Source organism: Rhineura floridana, chromosome 1, assembly GCF_030035675.1.
Source record: "Rhineura floridana isolate rRhiFlo1 chromosome 1, rRhiFlo1.hap2, whole genome shotgun sequence".
In the NCBI taxonomy this organism is placed as follows: Eukaryota; Metazoa; Chordata; class Lepidosauria; order Squamata; family Rhineuridae; genus Rhineura; species Rhineura floridana.
Window position 1 is genome coordinate 154,830,665 of NC_084480.1, and position 18,502 is coordinate 154,849,166.

The following is an 18,502-nucleotide window of genomic DNA, read 5'->3' on the forward strand; positions in this document are numbered from 1 at the left end:
TCAAATGGAGGAAACCCAGAGACGTGCTCAGAGAGTTAGAAAGTTCTGTGCAGCACACCCCAGATATCTCTAGCTTTAAATTACAGGAAGCAGGAAAGGCAAGACCCTGCCTCAGATCCTGAAGACTCACTGCAAGTTGGAGTCAAATGGTATTGGGGCAGATGGGCAAACTGTCCTGACATAGTAGAAGGCAGGTGCATACGTTAACTGAACTTCACAAACTCACTGTCTGAAGAAAATTACAGGCCTGCAATTCCTCTCAGCAAGGAAGCATTTCTATGGCTTTCATTTTATTATTTCTTTATTGTTAAGAACATAAGAACATAAGAAGAGCCTGCTGGATCAGGCCAGTGGCCCATCTAGTCCAGCATCCTGTTCTCACAGTGGCCTACCAGGTGCCTGGGGGAAGCCCGCAAGCAGGACCCGAGTGCAAGAACACTCTCCCCTCCTGAGGCTTCCGGCAACTGGTTTTCAGAAGCATGCTGCCTCTGACTAGGGTGGCACAGCACAGCCATCACGGCTAGTAGCCATTGATAGACCTGTCCTCCATGAATTTGTCTAATCTTCTTTTAAAGCCATCCAAGCTGGTGGCCATTACTGCATCTTGTGGGAGCAAATTCCATAGTTTAACTATGCGCTGAGTAAAGAAGTACTTCCTTTTGTCTGTCCTGAATCTTCCAACATTCAGCTTCTTTGAATGTCCACGAGTTCTAGTATTATGAGAGAGGGAGAAGAACTTTTCTCTATCCACTTTCTCAATGCCATGCATAATTTTATACACTTCTATCATGTCTCCTCTGACCCGCCTTTTCTCTAAACTAAAAAGCCCCAAATGCTGCAACCTTTCCTCGTAAGGGAGTCGCTCCATCCCCTTGATCATTCTGGTTGCCCTCTTCTGAACCTTTTCCAACTCTAGAATATCCTTTCTGAGATGAGGCGACCAGAACTGTACACAGTATTCCAAATGCGGCCGCACCATAGATTTATACAACGGCATTATGATATTGGCTGTTTTATTTTCAATACCTTTCCTAATTATTGCTAGCATGGAATTTGCCTTTTTCACAGCTGCCGCACACTGGGTCGACATTTTCATTGTGCTGTCCACCACAACCCCAAGGTCTCTCTCCTGGTCGGTCACCGCCAGTTCAGACCCCATGAGCGTATATGTGAAATTCAGATTTTTTGCTCCAATATGCATAATTTTACACTTGTTTATATTGAATTGCATTTGCCATTTTTCCGCCCATTCACTCAGTTTGGAGAGATCTTTTTGGAGCTCTTCGCAATCCCTTTTTGTTTTAACAACCCTGAACAATTTAGTGTCGTCAGCAAACTTGGCCACTTCACTGCTCACTCCTAATTCTAGGTCATTAATGAACAAGTTGAAAAGTACAGGTCCCAATACCGATCCTTGAGGGACTCCACTTTCTACAGCCCTCCATTGGGAGAACTGTCCGTTTATTCCTACTCTCTGCTTTCTGCTTCTTAACCAATTCCTTATCCACAAGAGGACCTCTCCTCTTATTCCATGACTGCTAAGCTTCCTCAGAAGCCTTTGGTGAGGTACCTTGTCAAACGCTTTTTGAAAGTCTAAGTACACTATGTCCACTGGATCACCTCTATCTATATGCTTGTTGACACTCTCAAAGAATTCTAATAGGTTACTGAGACAGGACTTTCCCTTGCAGAAGCCATGCTGGCTCTGCTTCAGCAAGGCTTGTTCTTCTATGTGCTTAGTTAATCTAGCTTTAATAATACTTTCTACCAGTTTTCCAGGGACAGAAGTTAAGCTAACTGGCCTGTAATTTCCGGGATCCCCTCTGGATCCCTTTTTGAAGATTGGCGTTACATTTGCCACTTTCCAGTCCTCAGGCACGGAGGAGGACCCGAGGGACAAGTTACATATTTTAGTTAGCAGATCAGCAATTTCACCTTTGAGTTCTTTGAGAACTCTCGGGTGGATGCCATCCGGGCCCGGTGATTTGTCAGTTTTTATATTGTCCATTAAGCTTAGAACTTCCTCTCTCGTTACCACTATTTGTCTCTGTTCCTCAGAATCCCTTCCTGCAAATGTTAGTTCAGGTTCAGGGATCTGCCCTATATCTTCCACTGTGAAGACAGATGCAAAGAATTCATTTAGCTTCTCTGCAATCTCCTTATCGTTCTTTAGTACACCTTTGACTCCCTTATCATCCAAGGGTCCAATTGTCTCCCTAGATGGTCTCCTGCTTTGAATGTATTTATAGAATTTTTTGTTGTTGGTTTTTATGTTCTTAGCAATGTGCTCCTCAAATTCTTTTTTAGCATCGCTTATTGTCTTCTTGCATTTCTTTTGCCAGAGTTTGTGTTCTTTTTTATTTTCTTCATTCGGACAAGACTTCCATTTTCTGAAGGAAGACTTTTTGCCTCTAAGAGCTTCCTTGACTTTGCTCGTTAACCATGCTGGCATCTTCTTGGCCCTGGCGGTACCTTTTCTGATCTGCGGTATGCACTCCAGTTGAGCTTCTAATATAGTGTTTTTAAACAACTTCCAAGCATTTTTGAGTGATGTGACCCTCTGGACTTTGTTTTTCAGCTTTCTTTTGACCAATCCCCTCATTTTTGTGAAGTTTCCTCTTTTGAAGTCAAATGTGACCGTGTTGGATTTTCGTGGCAATTGGCCAGTTACATGTATGTTTAATTTAATAGCACTGTGGTCACTGCTCCCAATCGGTTCAACAGCACTTACATCTCGCACCAGGTCCCGGTCCCCACTGAGGATTAAGTCCAGGGTTGCCGTCCCTCTGGTCGGTTCCATGACCAACTGATCTAGGGAATAGTCATTTAGAATATCTAGGAATTTTGCTTCTTTGTCATGACTGGAACACATATGCAGCCAGTCTATGTCCGGGTAGTTGAAGTCACCCATTACTACCACATTTCCTAGTTTGGATGCTTCCTCAATTTCATATCTCATCTCAAGGTCTCCCTGAGCATTTTGATCAGGGGGACGATAGATCGTTCCCAGTATTAAGTCCCTCCTGGGGCATGGTATCACCACCCACAACGATTCTGTGGAGGAGTCTGCCTCTTTTGGGGTTTCGAGCTTGCTGGATTCAATGCCTTCTTTCACGTATAGAGCGACTCCGCCACCAATACGTCCTTCCCTGTCCTTCCGATATAGTTTATATCCAGGGATAACCGTATCCCACTGGTTTTCTCCATTCCACCAGGTCTCGGTTATGCTCACTATGTCAATGCTCTTCTCTAAGACCAAGCACTCCAGTTCTCCCATCTTGGTTCGGAGCCTCCTAGCGTTAGCGTACAGGCACTTGTAAGCAGTGTCTCTCTTCAAGTGTCTTTGGCACTTGTGGTTAGGCCTGTGGTAATTTTGCTCTTCTGAATTTATATCCTGTGCCCCTGCTCTCACAATGCCTACTTCTAGGCCTACCCCTTTTAAAATTTCATCATTTCTTTGGTTTTTATCCCGGGGGGAGGTTTATTCCGAACCGGACCTTTCTCAGCTCCTGTCGGGTTTTCCCCCTCAGTCAGTTTAAAAGCTGCTCTGCTACCTTTTTAATTTTAAGTGCCAGCAGTCTGGTTCCATTCTGGTTCAAACGGAGCCCGTCCCTTTTGTACAGGCCCGGCTTGTCCCAAAATGTTCCCCAGTGCCTAACAAATCCGAACCCTTCCACCCGACACCATCGTCTCATCCACGCATTGAGACTGCGAAGCTGGGCCTGTCTGGCTGGTCCTGCGCGTGGAACCGGTAGCATTTCAGAGAAAGCCACCTTGGAGGTCCTGGCTTTCAGCATCCTACCTAGCAACCTAAATTTTGCTTCCAGGACCTCACGGCTGCATTTCCCCATGTCGTTGGTGCCAATGTGCACCACGACCACTGACTCCTTCCCAGCACTGTCTACCAAACTATCTAAACGACGGGCGATATCCGCAACCTTCGCACCAGGCAGGCAAAACACCTTGCGGTCTACACGCCCATCACACACCCCACTGTCTATGTTCCTAATGATCGAATCACCCACTACAAGGATCCCTCCACCCCCTGGAGATATATCCTCGGCACGAGAGGATAGCTGCTCATCCCCCAAGGAATGGGTCCCTTCTAAGGGATCGTTTCCCTCTTCCTCAGCTGGATGCTCTCCTTCCCCGAGACCATCGTTCTCCATGACAGCAGGAGAGCTATCATCGTTGGAGTGGGACACAGCTATAACGTCCCTGAAGGCCTCCTCCACACACCTCTCTGCCTCTCTCAGCTTTTCCAGGTCCGCCACCTTGGCCTCAAGGAAATGAAGTCGTTCCCGGAGAGCCAGGAGCTCATTGCACCGAGAGCACACCCACGACTTCTGTCCAACAGGCAGATAGTCGTACATGCTGCAGGCGGTGCAAAACACTGGAAAGCCCCCACACCCCTGCTGGCTTCTTACCTGCATAGTTTTGTTTAAGGTTTATTACGTCAATGGGTTGGAGACTGCGGTTTAGTTGAGGTCAGGGAACAGGCGGGCAGAGTGGGGGGCCCTGGCCTCCTCGCCCTGCTGCCGAACTCACTCTGCTGCTTAACTCGCCTTGACGCTTTGTCAGCTGGGGCTCCCTCTAGCTCATGGAGCAGGTTCCCTCGCTAGGGTACTCTGACTTTATATGTGTGGCTGGTTCCTCCCAGCTACTGCTGCCAGCCAATGATGTGTTACTTGAGGCTGATGGCTATCAGCTGGGGCTTAACTCTTTAGTATTCTCTCAGGCTTCCTTCCTTCCTGAGCGAGGGGCTCAGTCCACACTGCACTTTTCCAAAGAAGAGGATACTTAGTCACATGAAAAATTAGAGGATCATCTAATGTGCAGGCAACGTGCTAGAAAGCCTAATATACTGGACACGACTGGGACTTGGGTTTCAGCCACATTGCAGAATAGTCAAACGGTTCCTATTCTTTCTATACTGTTTGGATGAAATAACCAAATATAACTGAGAGGCAATTTCACTTTGAAAAACAATCAAATTGCAGTTCTTTCATGACAATTTACGAGTCTGGCAATCTCTTTTTAGAATTAATTGTGCTTCGTTGTAGAAAAGGTGTATTGGAAAAAAGAATTTTGCACATAGGCACACCCAGATGAAGATATTGTTTGCAAGGTATAAAATTAGCAAATATACTTTTTTAAAAAAAACTTTGGGACTACTTTTATTAGGATAAAGAAAATTACAATTTGATATACAAACGTTTCAACAATAAGCACTCAAGTTACTGGACAGTGACTCCATTTATTGGTAACAATTCCAGAGGAAAGGCAGAGCAGTTGTCAGAAAAAGACAATTTACTTTGAAATGCAAGAAAAAGAGAGGTAGGCCATCTATCGATTGCAAGTTGGGAATGGCCAAACCCTTCTAGCATAACCTTCACCTATGACAGCTATCAAGGCTTCCAATGCATATATATACTCTAAGTAATTCTGGGGGCAAACCAACTTCTATGATTCTATGCAATACAGGAACTTGTTGCCTTCATGTCTTAGGTTTTAGACTGCAGCCTTAGATTTACCACCCTGAAACAACAGGAGAAACTGCAGGGTGGGAATGAAGAGAATTTCAAGCCATTCAGCCACAGAAAGAAGCCAGGCAAGTACTTTTTTTGGTCAGGTGTTGCTTCAAAACATCTCCATGTGGCAGCCCTAATTGTGTGGAGAGATGAAATAAGCTGACTTAATGCTAGGCAGCCCCCCAATTCACCTTGCTCGCTGTTTCCTCCATTCAACAGCAGTTCATCATTTTGCCTTTTCATTTCTGTTATATATTGATATGCTTGATCCAGGATCATGTTCTTACTCTGCAAGGGAGCATGTGAATAATTAGGAGAAACATCTAGTGACTCAATCTGAAGTACATACAGGCCTGCTTGCGACAAGGTTGCCGAAATTATCTTTCATTTGTTAAAAAAGACAGGCACTGAAAACTGATATTTAAGCATGGAAAGTACATGCTATTGAAATGTAATGTCTCAAACTATACACAAGTATTTCAACAATAATATTAAAGCTTTGAATTCATTAGAATATAACATTTAAACCACATTCGGTGTGCTGTATTGATTTTCTTTTACTAATAAAATATTTTCATTCAAATACTATTGGAAAAACCTTTTGAGATACATTTTAAACTTTGTTTGCTAAATAAGACAGATCCCAATCGATTTAGGGTCCTAGTAAATTTTCTGAAAAATCCACATGTATACATTAGCATCTTTTTCATATTTTGTATTTCCTCACAGATATGCTTTTTGAAAGGCAAAGATTGGTCAGGTTCTCAGAAACTATTTCTGAAAAAAAAGTTTAATCATTAACAAGATGGCATCTTTTGTATTTGTTGCATATATATTTAAGCAAAACTACCTAAAAGACCACGTTGTTGACTGTCAAAGCAATAATTAATATTTATAATTCAATAAAGATTTAGCCAGTAATTTAATTTTTTTAATTAATTGCTGATAGTGCTTGTTTGAACATTGTTTCAGCCAATTGCTTTATTTCTTTAAGCCAATTTATGTTTGTATCTCTTATGAAAAATACTTCTTGGCCACACGTGCAGCCCTGGCCTTCTTCAACTATGCAGTCACACTGACAAATGTATTGCGGAATCCAGGCAACCACAAATATCTCTGGCAGCAACATTCAGTCTCTCTCTCTCCCCTCCCCACTATGGTCATGGAAACTGTTTCTGGCCATGTTAATGACTGCCTGGATCACATGGGTTTTTTCCCTACATCATATCTAGGGAAGGTTAGTACAGTCACTTGCAAAGCAAGAGAGATATTGTGTGAACCAGCTCAAGACGAATTTCTATGCATATTTAGCTACTATAAAGAGCCACTTGCCTGTTTCAGTGCTGGGGAACATGGAATTAGCTCACCAATTCGGTTTATTCCAGCATTGATCTTCTTCTTGCGATGCCTCTCCACTAGTAAAAACAGAAAGCACAACATGTATAACAGTACATTGACAGCATGCTCAAAACAGTAAGGCTTCTCTTTTGATTGCAAAGGCACATCATTGCATGTTGGTGGGGGAAAGAGCTCAAAAAGGGCTGTCTGCTGCACTCTGTCAGCGGCAACACTGAAGCTCTGTACCTGCGTTGTGAGTCTCACGATTTTTCTTTCTGTTAAAAAAAGAAGAAAAAGGCGGAATTACATGACTTGCCACCTAGGATTCTCTTGAAAATCCATGAAGATGTACAATACAAGGATCTTCCTTTCTGGCAGAAAATGCACCAAAAAAAGCAAATTAACCACATTTACTGTAAAGATCCCAAGATATATATTTGGCTTGCATTATTTATATAAATATAGTCAAAAAATATTTATAAGCCACCTGTTGGGGCACAGCTGACAATATCATAAAAGCACAACATAATTATCTAAAATAATCAAAATCGAAGTAGCAGCAAAAACAATTATTTAAAGGCCATTTAAAACAGTTACAGAGAGTAATAACACAATTAAGCTATATTTGGGAACATAGAAAAAGTAGAAAAAGCCTTTAGAAAAAAGCTGTTGGAAGAACCTGGGTCTATAAAGGCTGTTTAAAATTTCACAGCATAAAGGCCATGCGCATCTCTGAGCGGAGAGAATTCAACAGTCTGGGATCGAGGATCCACCACAGAGGTGGTTTTATTTCTTGGGCCTGCTAATTAGATTGGCTTCACAGGTGGGCACACACGCAGGGCCTCAGAGGCAAATCTCTATGCCCAGGGAGGATCATAGCTGATCTTTTAAATACCTCCGTCCCAAACTGTTTAGGACTTAAAAGATTAAAACCAACATTTTGCCCAGAAACACACTGGTAACAAGTGCAACTAGTACAGAATTGGTGTCACATGCTCTGATCACTATGCCCCAACCAGCAATCAAGCAACAGCACTCTGCATCAGCTGCAGTTTCCAGACTGTCTTCAAAGCCAGCCCTGTGAAAACCAGCAGTCTAACCTATATACAACTAGTGCATGGACTACTGAGGGAAAGTCCAGTCTGTGTAGACAGAGTCATAGCCAGTGCACCAGTCTAACCAAGTAAATGGCATGCCTAGCCACAGATGCCACCAGGGAGCACTGAGTCCAGGAGTGGCCCCATGCCACAAACTTGATATTTTGAGGGGAGTGCAACCCCATCCAGATCAGTCAGCTTCATGACCCACAGCATCTCCAACTTGTCTGGATTAAGCCTTAGCTTGTTCACCCTTATCTACTCCTAAACTATCTCCAGACACCTATTCAAGAGTTTCACAGCCTTCCTGCGATTTGCAGGTGGAAATGAGAGTTAACAGCTGGGTATCATCTGCATATTGTATTTTTGAATTGTCATAACCTGCCCTGGGACCTCCTGATGAAGTGTTTTAAAAACAATAAAATAATTTTAAAAAGTTAAAAAATTATGACAGTAAAGCTCAAAGCTGTGGATGATTTTTCCCAGTGGTTTAGCGTAGATTTAAACAGCATGGGATGTTATTTATTATTTATTTATTTATTATTAAATTTATAAGTCGCCCATCTGGCTGGTTGTCCAGCCACTCTAGGCGATGTACAAAATAAAATGTACAAACACATTAAACATTAAAAATCTGAAGCAATAATAGTAAAACCTAGCCCACCCCAAAAGCCTGCCTAAAGAGCCAGGTCTTCAAGGCTTGGCGGAAACTCATCATAGAAGGCGCATGGCGGAGATCATTTGGGAGGGAGTTCCACAGGGTGGGGGCCACAACTGAAAAAGCCCTCTCCCTAGTCCTCACCAGTCTGGCTGTTTTAACTGGTGGGATGGAGAGAAGGTCTTTTGAGGCTGATCTTGTTAGGCGGCATCGCTGATGATGCTGGAGGCGCTCCTTCAGATAGACTGGGCCAAAACCGTGTAGGGATTTAAAGGTCAAAACCAACACCTTGCATTGGGCCCGGTAAGCAACTGGTAACCAGTGCAACTCTTTTAGCACTGGAGTGATATGATCTCGGTGGCGGCTGCCTTTAATCAGGCGCGCTGCTGCATTCTGTACCAGTTGCAACTTCTGGACCGTTTTCAAGGGTAGTCCCACGTAGAGTGCATTACAGTAGTCTAGGCAGAAGCTTCTATATTTATAAGAAATCTGTAACAGGGATGAGCAACCCTGAGGGCCATATTTGGTGGTATGTCATGGGCTGCATACTCACACATGGATACACACTTACACACACAAATTAGCAATATGCAGAATTTGTTATGTTTACTACATGTACATAGATTATCTACTAGGTACTGGAGGTAAACATTAAGAAAACACAGGGGGAACACTCAAGTTCCCACATTTGATTTCACAGCTAAACAACTGGACATCTCTGAGGTGTCAAGCAACAAGGAAACTGACATGGCACTCAGAGAAGACCGCCAAAGGTGTGGAACCGACAAAAGGAGCTGTCTGTGGAAGCTGTGATCATAGAACACTTTAAATCAATGCACTGGGATCTAGAGCTTGAATGGGGAGAAGCTATTTCCCCAGCAGAATGTTAAAATAAAAAAAGTTTCCTAACACCTTGCTGGCATCTCTAAAATGGTGAGCAAAACTCTGGATCTAAGCCTCTGCCACAAGCTGAAGATAGAAAAGCTGAAAATCGCTGCAGACAACTCGCAACTTCAGATGAAGGAGCAGGAGAACAGGATTCACTAAATTAGGGGTATGCCAGAAAGGAAGAGGGACTAGAATATGTTCCTAACCCAATGGTTTATGCAACTGAATACCTGCCTTGATGTGTTCCTAGAGGACTTGGAGAGAGCACACAGAGTATTGGGGAAGCATCTGCAGATTCAGCACTCTGGCCTCCAATGTTTTAGACACTGGGAAATAATCAGTCCTAGAGTACATCTGGTATCTCAGGGAATAAGATATATAGTCCCTTAAACTGGGACACTTGCTACACCATGCATCAATTAGCTCATGATCCTGTATAATTTCAGGCAGGGGAGGGTAGTACGCCTAGCTCATGATTTCACTTGCCCATTTTTCTCCGTATCTTCATTAAGGACTCTGTTTAGAATTCTATCTATCTCCTAGTTTGAATTCCTCTAGCATTTGTAACTCTGTTTTGAGGAATACACTCGGCCCTGTATCTGGGCTGTATACGGCACCTAACGCGGTCTGATCTCCTCCTGGAGTTCCCTTCACAAAAGCAAAGCAATCATTGGGGTCACGTAAAGACTCCAAGACTGTGAGCCCCTCCTTGCCAAAAGAATCGCACCTCCTTTGCCTATGGACAGCCAAAGGCATAGTTTTGCTCCCCAACCAGTGGTGCTTCGTTTATTTATTTATAAAAATATTTGTATACAGCTATCTTGTTAAAAACATCAAAGCAGTTCACAACATGTTAAAAAAACAACCATAGGATAAAAACATTAAAAATGCAACAAAAACAAAGGCCAACTGTTGCAAAAAAAACCACCCATCTTCTTAATTGCCTGCAGGAGTCTGACAGAACAGAAAGGTTTTCAGCAGGCGCTTAAAAGTTAAAACAGAAGGCGCTTGCTGAATCTCTGTTGGCATAATGTTCCACGTGGCAGATTTTTGATGTGTTTACTACAGTAGCATTGTGGCAGGCATTTCTACCTCTGACTTCAACGCAGCTCTTGCCCTGATTACTACTGTACCATGACCTTTTATATCTTTGGAAATTGACTTAATTTTATTTACGCTTATCGTTCCGAGCGGTTAGAGCAGACTCGCTTTCCCCCTCCTGCACTCAGCTTATTGTATATCAATAATGGGTCTAGTACTTGGGTAACCAAAGAGAACATGCAAGTTATAACCAGTTCTCACCCCGTGCAGGCTATGCAGAACAGTGTCCATTGGGGACAATAACTCCCTTCCCTTCAACCTGAGGAAGAACTATGGGGGCTGGTGAGATGGCTAACAATGAGAAAATACATTCTCTGCCCTGCTGAGAGCCACCCATGGGTTTACTTATGACTAAGAAACATAGTAATAATAATAGTGGTGCATCGACCATGGTATCCTTCTGGGCCGCCTTGCCGGGATGGGATTTGGGGGCACTGTGTTACGATGGCTCCCTTCCTTCCTGGAGGGACGTACCCAGAAGGTGGTACTGGGGGATTCCTGTTAAGCTCCCTGGCCGTTGACCTATGGGGTCCCTCACGGTTCAGTTTTATCCCCCGTGTTATTTAACATCTACATGAAACCGCTGGGAGAGGTCATCCGGGGGTTTGAGGTTCGGTGCCATCGGTATGCGGATGACACCCAACTCTATTTCTCCTTTCCACCTAAAGCCAAGGAAGCTGTCCTGGTCCTAAACCAGTGCCTGGCATCAGTGATGGACTGGATGAGGGCAAACAAGTTGAAATTAAATCCAGACAAGACAGAGGTGCTCCTGGTCAGTCGAAAGGCAGATCAGGGAATAGGGATTCAGCCTGTGCTGGATGGGGTTACACTCCCCCTGAAGACACAGGTTCGCAGTTTGGGTGTGTTCAGAAGACTGTTCGGAAACTTAAACTGGTACAAAGAGCTGCAGCCAGAGTGCTAACTGGGGTTGGTTATAGGGACCATATAACTCCCTTGTTACAACAGCGCCACTGGCTGCCAGTTTGTTTCTGGGCACAATTCAGTTTGTTTCCGGACACAATTCAAAGTGCTGGTTTTGACCTATAAAGCCCTACACGGCTTAAGTCCAGGCTATTTGTCAGACCGTATCTCCCTATATGAGCCTGCCCGGGCCCTGAGATCTTCAGGAGAGTCCCTTCTCTCAGTCAAGCGCATTTGGTGGGGACACGAGATAGGGCCTTTTTGGTGGCTGCCCCTAGGTTCTGGAACTCCCTTCCTAGGGAGGTACAAATGGCCCCTCCCTTGCTATCCTTTCGTCGGCCGACAAAGACTTTTTTATTCCGACAGGCTTTTAGTATAGAAGGTATTTAAGATAGGATTCTATAAGGTCGGTTGTATTGTCCCATGGTTTTACCTGTATTATTTTTTTTAAAAAAAATGTATTTTAGGTGTATGCTTCATGGTTTTAATGTCGTGAATAGTTTAATTGTATTTTAATTGTATATTTTTGTATGCTTTTAACCATATGTGGTTTTTATCTGTAAGCCGCCCTGAGTTCCAGCTTTGGAAAAAGGGCGTGGTAAAAATAAAGATTCATTCATTCATTCATCTTAAGTACTTACAAGAAGTAACAGAACTTGTCTAGAGAGGCCTTAAGAAACTTAGGGGATGCAAGACCAGTTTTAAAAGGATACAAGATCAGAATTCAAAAAGTTAAATTACATTCAATTCCAGGACTTGGAATGTGGCATTCACTGTACTGTACACTAGCAAAGTTATGGCAAATAAATATGGACCTGTCCCCAAACTGCTGGCAGAGATGCGTGATAAATGGATTTTTCTTCCATGTGTGGTGAGGGTAAACATTGGGGAGAGCCTTTTGGAACACCATCTTTAAAGACATTTTGGAAATTGTACTGCAGCCTATAGACCCTGACCTGGCACTAGCCCTTTGATCAGTTTTCTTCACTGCCCAAAGCATGTTGTCACATATGCGTCTAATTGTACTCCTTTTAGCTGCTGCCAGTATGGAAAAAGGACCTCACTGGAGACCTCACTCTTCTTTTATGAAAAAAGGCTGGTTAGGTAAGATCTAAGATCCTCCGTGGCACAGAGTGAGAAGGGCAGTAACGCAGCCGAAGCTCTGCTCACGGCCGGAGTTCGATTCCAACGGAAGGAGGAAGTCGAATCTCCGGTAAAAGGGGTCGAGGTCCACTCAGCCTTCCATCCATCCGTGGTCGGTAAAATAAGTACCTGGCATATGCTGGGGGGGTAAAGAAAGGCCGGGGACGGAACTGGCAATCCCACCCCATATATACGGTCTGCCTAGTAAACGTCGCAAGACATCACCCTAAGAGTCGGAAACGACTAGCACTACAAGTGCGGGGACACCTTTACCTTTAGGTAAGATCTGGCCACTGGCTTTATCTGAAAAACTAATACAGCAAGTCAAAGCCCTAGCAAGAACAGTGTAGCAGGATCACTTTATAAGTACTTATACTGTAGCACACAGGACAGGAGGCTGCCAGAGTTGCAAAAAGCTTTTCTCTTTTCTCTATCCTGTCACAAGGAAAAGTCTAGCAGTGGGTCAGAGCCGCAATTTGTACCGACTGGTCATATATACAGAACCATCTTGACCCGAGGGGAGAGGAAAAGAAGCTGAGGAACTGTCACCATCCAACTGCTATAATGGCCTCTCCCTCCCTCCCCACGCTGTCATCTTGACCCAAGGGAAGCAGCAGCAACAAATTCTTCTTAAACAAGGTATCTTTTCCATTTTATTGTAACTTAAAAAAAATCATTACTTATCATTGTAATAATCTTATGTAAACCACTTTGTGAGATATTCCTGAAAAGATGTATATAAATGCCTTTAATGACAACAACAATAATAATCCTTTCAAGCTGCATGCAAATAATGCACGTGTGTACATGATAGTTTAATTGTTCACTTTTTATTTAACACAATAAAAACATTTATTCAAAGATGTAAGAATGTCAGCCATGACATGGAAACGACAATATGTAAAAAGATATTAGTTGCAAGAAACAAGTTAACTGTCCACAATAGATAAGAGATTTTTTAAAAGCTTTTTGAAATACTTCATTTCAAACATTGTTACACCAAAGTAATGTTTTCTTTTATACATTTTAAAAACATTTTAACAATCTTAGTGAAGCTGTTATAAACTTAGCAAAAAAATGCTCTGCTTTCATTTATTCATATTTCAGTTTGTCAAGACTTATCGTAACAAATGAAGAATATAGATTTGGTATAAAAAGGAAAAGGCAGCACAACACCAACACAATACAAGAGCAGAGTTGTGTGCTGTCACATAAAACAATCAACATCATCAGGGCCACTCAAAGTGGGGATGGAAAGGGTACTGTTATACTGGGCCCAGAATCAGCTTTCATTAAAAAAAAAAAGTCTCTAGCTCCATTAGAACAAACGTTATGAAGTAAAATGTGCAGGCACCATACAAAGCAATTTATTTTAGAGGTATGAGGCTGCTCTCACTTTTCAGTGTTTTTAGCCAATAATGAAGTCAGAGCTGCGGTTGATGAGTACTAGAGGGGACTTGATACCCAAGGAAAACCAACCAGCCAGCTTCATAATGAACCAGGAAGCCTCTTCTCCAGAAGGGAATTCCTGAGTCATTTTGAAGCCTGTTTTGAGTGTTTCTTGGAGTACATGTTACTCCAATTTTCCTTTGAGATTCAAACAATATCGAACAATTGCCAGATTCATTTTGAAGCAAATTTGTGCTTCATTTCATTTTGAAGCAGTTTTCTTCATTTTCCCTGGAATAGCAGTGATTGTCGCTCAGAAAAAATAACTGGGGAAAAAACAGGATTTTAGTGCAGCTGTCACTGGGCAGTAGCAAACAAAGGAGTTCATGGTTATTATTATTATAATTTATTACTGACCCTTCACCCAAAGGTCTCAGGATGGGTTACAACAATTTTAAACACATAATTAAAAACAGTTAAAAGCAACCCGAACCTAAACTTTTATGCAAAAATGTTTTTTTAGTGTGTAAGCATTAAAAAATTACCCTGTTAATGCAATTAAAATCCTTCACTAGTATATCATATTGTGTGTGTGTTTGGGGGGGGATCTTGGAAATAACCCAGTGCTGCCGTACTAACGCTGCTGATGTAGGGGGCAAGGGATTGAGAGCACAGTATGACAACCCTGCAATGTACTCCAGTATTATTTAGTCCCTTGGTGTGTGGGATTTATTTTTAGGGAAATGTAGTTGGGGGGGCTATTATTGTAGCAGCAAAAGACAGGAATTATTAATTGCTTTCCCACCCACAAGGGAAGAAAACACGGATTCGTGGAGGTGGATTGTTCCTGCTGCTGCTCTGAACACCTAAATGGGAATATTCAAGATTCGAGTCCTCTTTTATAGAAAAAGAAAAAAAGGAGGGAAAGGGGAAAAGAAAGGAAAACAAAAGAAAATGGTGGCTGTTCGAATTGTGCTGATAACATTGCTATAGTTATTATGAGATATAAAAAATTACTAACCAGACCAAATGCTCTTAGAATACACTTTTTAACAATTTAACCTGGAATTTAATCCAAGCATGGCATTTGAACCTTGGTTGCTTTAAATCTTAAACCTCTTTTGACACCAACCACAAAAAGACCACATCTGGTCTTGCACTGAATATCATATTGCCAGCTCAAGATCAATCCATGAACGTTCTACAATTCATTCATTCATTCATTCATTCATTTATTCATTATACTTGTATACCGCCCCATAGCCGAAGCTCTCTGGGCAGTTTACAGTAACTAAAAACAAATACAATTTAAAATAACACAACTGGCTCATGACTCGTGAGTTCTTTGCATGATCTCGGGTTGGCACTGAGAGAGATCAGAGCTCTTGTGCCTTTAAGCAGGCAGACATTCAATTGGTTAAGCCTTTTTAGTATGGAAGTACAATTATAGGAAAAGCTTTACTTGTTGACATTGTCTGTCAGACATCTTATTACTTGTGTGAGGCCCCGACTTATTTTGAGACCCTCCATCCCACCTGCAATAAAGTGCATAATTTTGCATCAAAGAGAAAGTATATACAAATTTGTGTTCCCTTTTGTGCACAGTATGAAGGGTCCAAAAGATCCTGTTGGTGCTCCTGAACGTCATCATCTTTGGAGAATCTTTGACGTTGCAGCATTCGCAAAAGCTTCATGCCCCCATTGCCACCACCTAGCTAGTAAACAGTTTTACACTGGATTGACCTGAGTGTAATCTGATGTGAAGGTTGTCTAGGTAATTAACTCTAGTGGCTTTATATAGAGAGCTATCAAACACATAATAAGGGAATACTGCAGTACCGAACAAATAAATTTTCAAACCCCAAATAATTAAACTTAAAATATCAGGCAGCCAATTAAGATTTTCCACAGTCAATAGATCTGCTTGAACAAAAACATTTCTGCTTGCATGGCCAACGCTTTCCTGCAAAAATGTTTTAGAAAAACCTTAATGGATTAAGTAAATTAATTTTTTTCTGCCAAAAAATTGCATCAATGAGCTAGTTGAGGAGACATAATTTCAGGGATCCTCCAACCTTCATTGCTTCGATGAGCCATTAATTGATATACTGTGTAAGATGAACTGCCATTTTTAGGGGTAGAACTCCCTCACATGTGTGCTTTTTGTTATGCTACTTTGTAAAGCAGTCATGTACATCAGTGACGCAGTACACATAATAATAAAATTGGGGAGGGAGGCACAAACCTTCATGCAATGGATACAGCTTTGCTGCACGAAAAAAGATCCTGGGAGGGCAAGGGGTAGGATAATGTATACCTTTCATCAGTGATGTCACAAGTACTGTTCAAAAGGTGTCCCTTGCACCTTACAGCCTCCTTACGCTGACCACCAACTGAAAAGCTGCCCGGGGGGGGGGGAGGTTGGATTTAACCAGCAACCTTGAATCCTAGACTGTGAGCGCTTGGAAAAGAACAATGTGGCTTGACCTGAAGGGACGATGTCTGTATTTGGTGTTGCAACTGCACTCTCATTACTGAAAAACTGAACTGTTTGTACACTGACCAAATACAAATAGCACAAATTCTAAAAACAATACAGCAATGAGCTTGACAACGACTCTCTCAAAAGCCAAATTACCAACCGGCTATTCACTTTTTCTTTTTCTTTTAACCAAGATAAACTTTCTGGACAGAAAACGCTAACAAAGAAGAAATAATGAAATGACTCTTTAAAGCTTTCAAGCAGGCTGACAACACTATACACGCTTATTTGGGAATAAGCCCCAATGAACTCAATAGAACTTACTTCCACATACGCAGACAAAGGATTGCACTGTTACTTTATTTGTGAATAGGACACTTACCGATGTTGCTTCTTAAGAGGAGCCTTCTCTGTCATCTCTGGCATAGTTTGAGAGACAAGGGTCTAGAAAAACAGAAAAAACAGTAACAATTCTAGAAGTATCAATCATTATAGTTCCATTAAAACCCTGACTTCTACACAGTTAAACTTCCACTGACTTTTTACATTAGAACAGCCCACCTAACAAACAAGACCACAAACGATACTAGCCTGTTTAATCACTTCTACCTCATCTGTAGCCTAAAAGAAGATGCAACCATGCAAAGTTTCTCTAAAGATGACTAGGTAGTTTATTTGTACTCACCGCTGGTGAGTGGCTTTTTACAAGCCTGCAATAGCACTCCAGCTTCTACTGTTGATTCTCAAACCATACTTCACAATCCTAAGTGAGACAGATAGAATTTATTGGAATTCTAGGATCTCTGCTTACATTTTTAAAGGTTATAGTCATCAGAGCAATTAAACACATTATTTTAAATGATACTGGATTAAGACGAGGGGAGAGCAACTACTCCCTCAAGCTTAGTTTAATAGATTTGCTCCCCACTTTCAGGGTATTCGCCCTCCCAAGGCAGCTTACAATATATAAATAAAATGACTTGGTTTGCATAATGTTAACCAGGGCTGTGGAGTCGGAGTCGTGGAGTCAGTAGAAATGTACCGACTCCGACTTCAAAATAAAAACTTTCACAGGAATTTAGGAAAGTTTTCTTGTTCAGAAATTTTAATCAAATAAATACATTTTATGTGCTATCAATCTAGCCTGATGATTCACGTGTTGATGATGAAATGCCTTGTGCTACCATTTTACTACAGTAAATTTGTTATTACTAGTTAGTATACATTTGCCATTTATGAAGCTATCGGAGTCGGACAGTAGAAAAATAGAGGAGTCGAAGGTTTGGCGTACCGACTCCACAGCCCTGATGTTAACCATAGTTACTATAGTTTCACTATGGTTTAAACATTGTACCTCTGTGTAAAATGGAATTCCACAAATATTTTTGAACTTCCAAGTTTAACTTTTCTTCTGGGGGTTTGAGTTGCTGGTAACCTCACAATTAGACTACTGTAACGTGCTCTGTGTGGGATTTCTATTATGGCTTGTCTGCAGGCAGTATAGAATGCCACAGCCCAGGTGGTCAATGGTACCTCTCACTGTCCCCTGGAGCCTGGATTTCCCTCCAATTCTTCTAAAGTAGTTGGATCAGATCATATGAAAGGAGCAATGTTAGAATGCTCAGTCCATCTAGTGAGCATGCGGGACTGCTGTGTAAGTGGTTTCCTACTTGCTTGACTAGAGCCAGTGGGGCATAGTGGTTAGAATGTTGGAGACTAGGGTTTGAATCCTCACACAGCCATGAAGCTCACTGGGTGACCTTGGGCCAGTCACTGCCTCTCAGCCTCAGAGGAAAGCAATGGTAAACCACCTCTGAACATCGCTTACCATGAAAACCCGACTCATAGGGTTGCCATAAGTCGGAATCGACTTGAAAGCAGTCTATTTCCATTTTGACTAGAAACAGCAAGTCTGAGTCTGTCCCATTCTGTATGCCCCACCCCACCGTCCCAT

The 18,502-nt window shown here is 42.2% G+C and overlaps 1 protein-coding gene across 4 annotated transcripts in view; it reads right to left on the reverse strand.

The window, feature by feature from the left end:
* Window positions 1-18,502, reverse strand: part of USF3 (upstream transcription factor family member 3) — a 31,415-nt gene that overhangs the window by 11,830 nt on the left and 1,083 nt on the right. For 3 of the 4 annotated variants that reach the window (XM_061638163.1, XM_061638172.1, XM_061638179.1), the window contains exons 2-6: window positions 17,234-17,311; window positions 16,931-16,992; window positions 7,116-7,144; window positions 6,864-6,946; window positions 5,723-5,819 (exon numbers count right to left, since the gene is read on the reverse strand). In XM_061638163.1, coding sequence (XP_061494147.1) covers window positions 5,723-5,819; window positions 6,864-6,946; window positions 7,116-7,144; window positions 16,931-16,974 — 253 coding nt within the window. In that variant the 5' untranslated portion in view covers window positions 16,975-16,992; window positions 17,234-17,311. The remainder of the gene's footprint in view (window positions 1-5,722; window positions 5,820-6,863; window positions 6,947-7,115; window positions 7,145-16,930; window positions 16,993-17,233; window positions 17,312-18,502) is intronic. The other variant, XM_061638154.1, reaches the window with a different exon arrangement.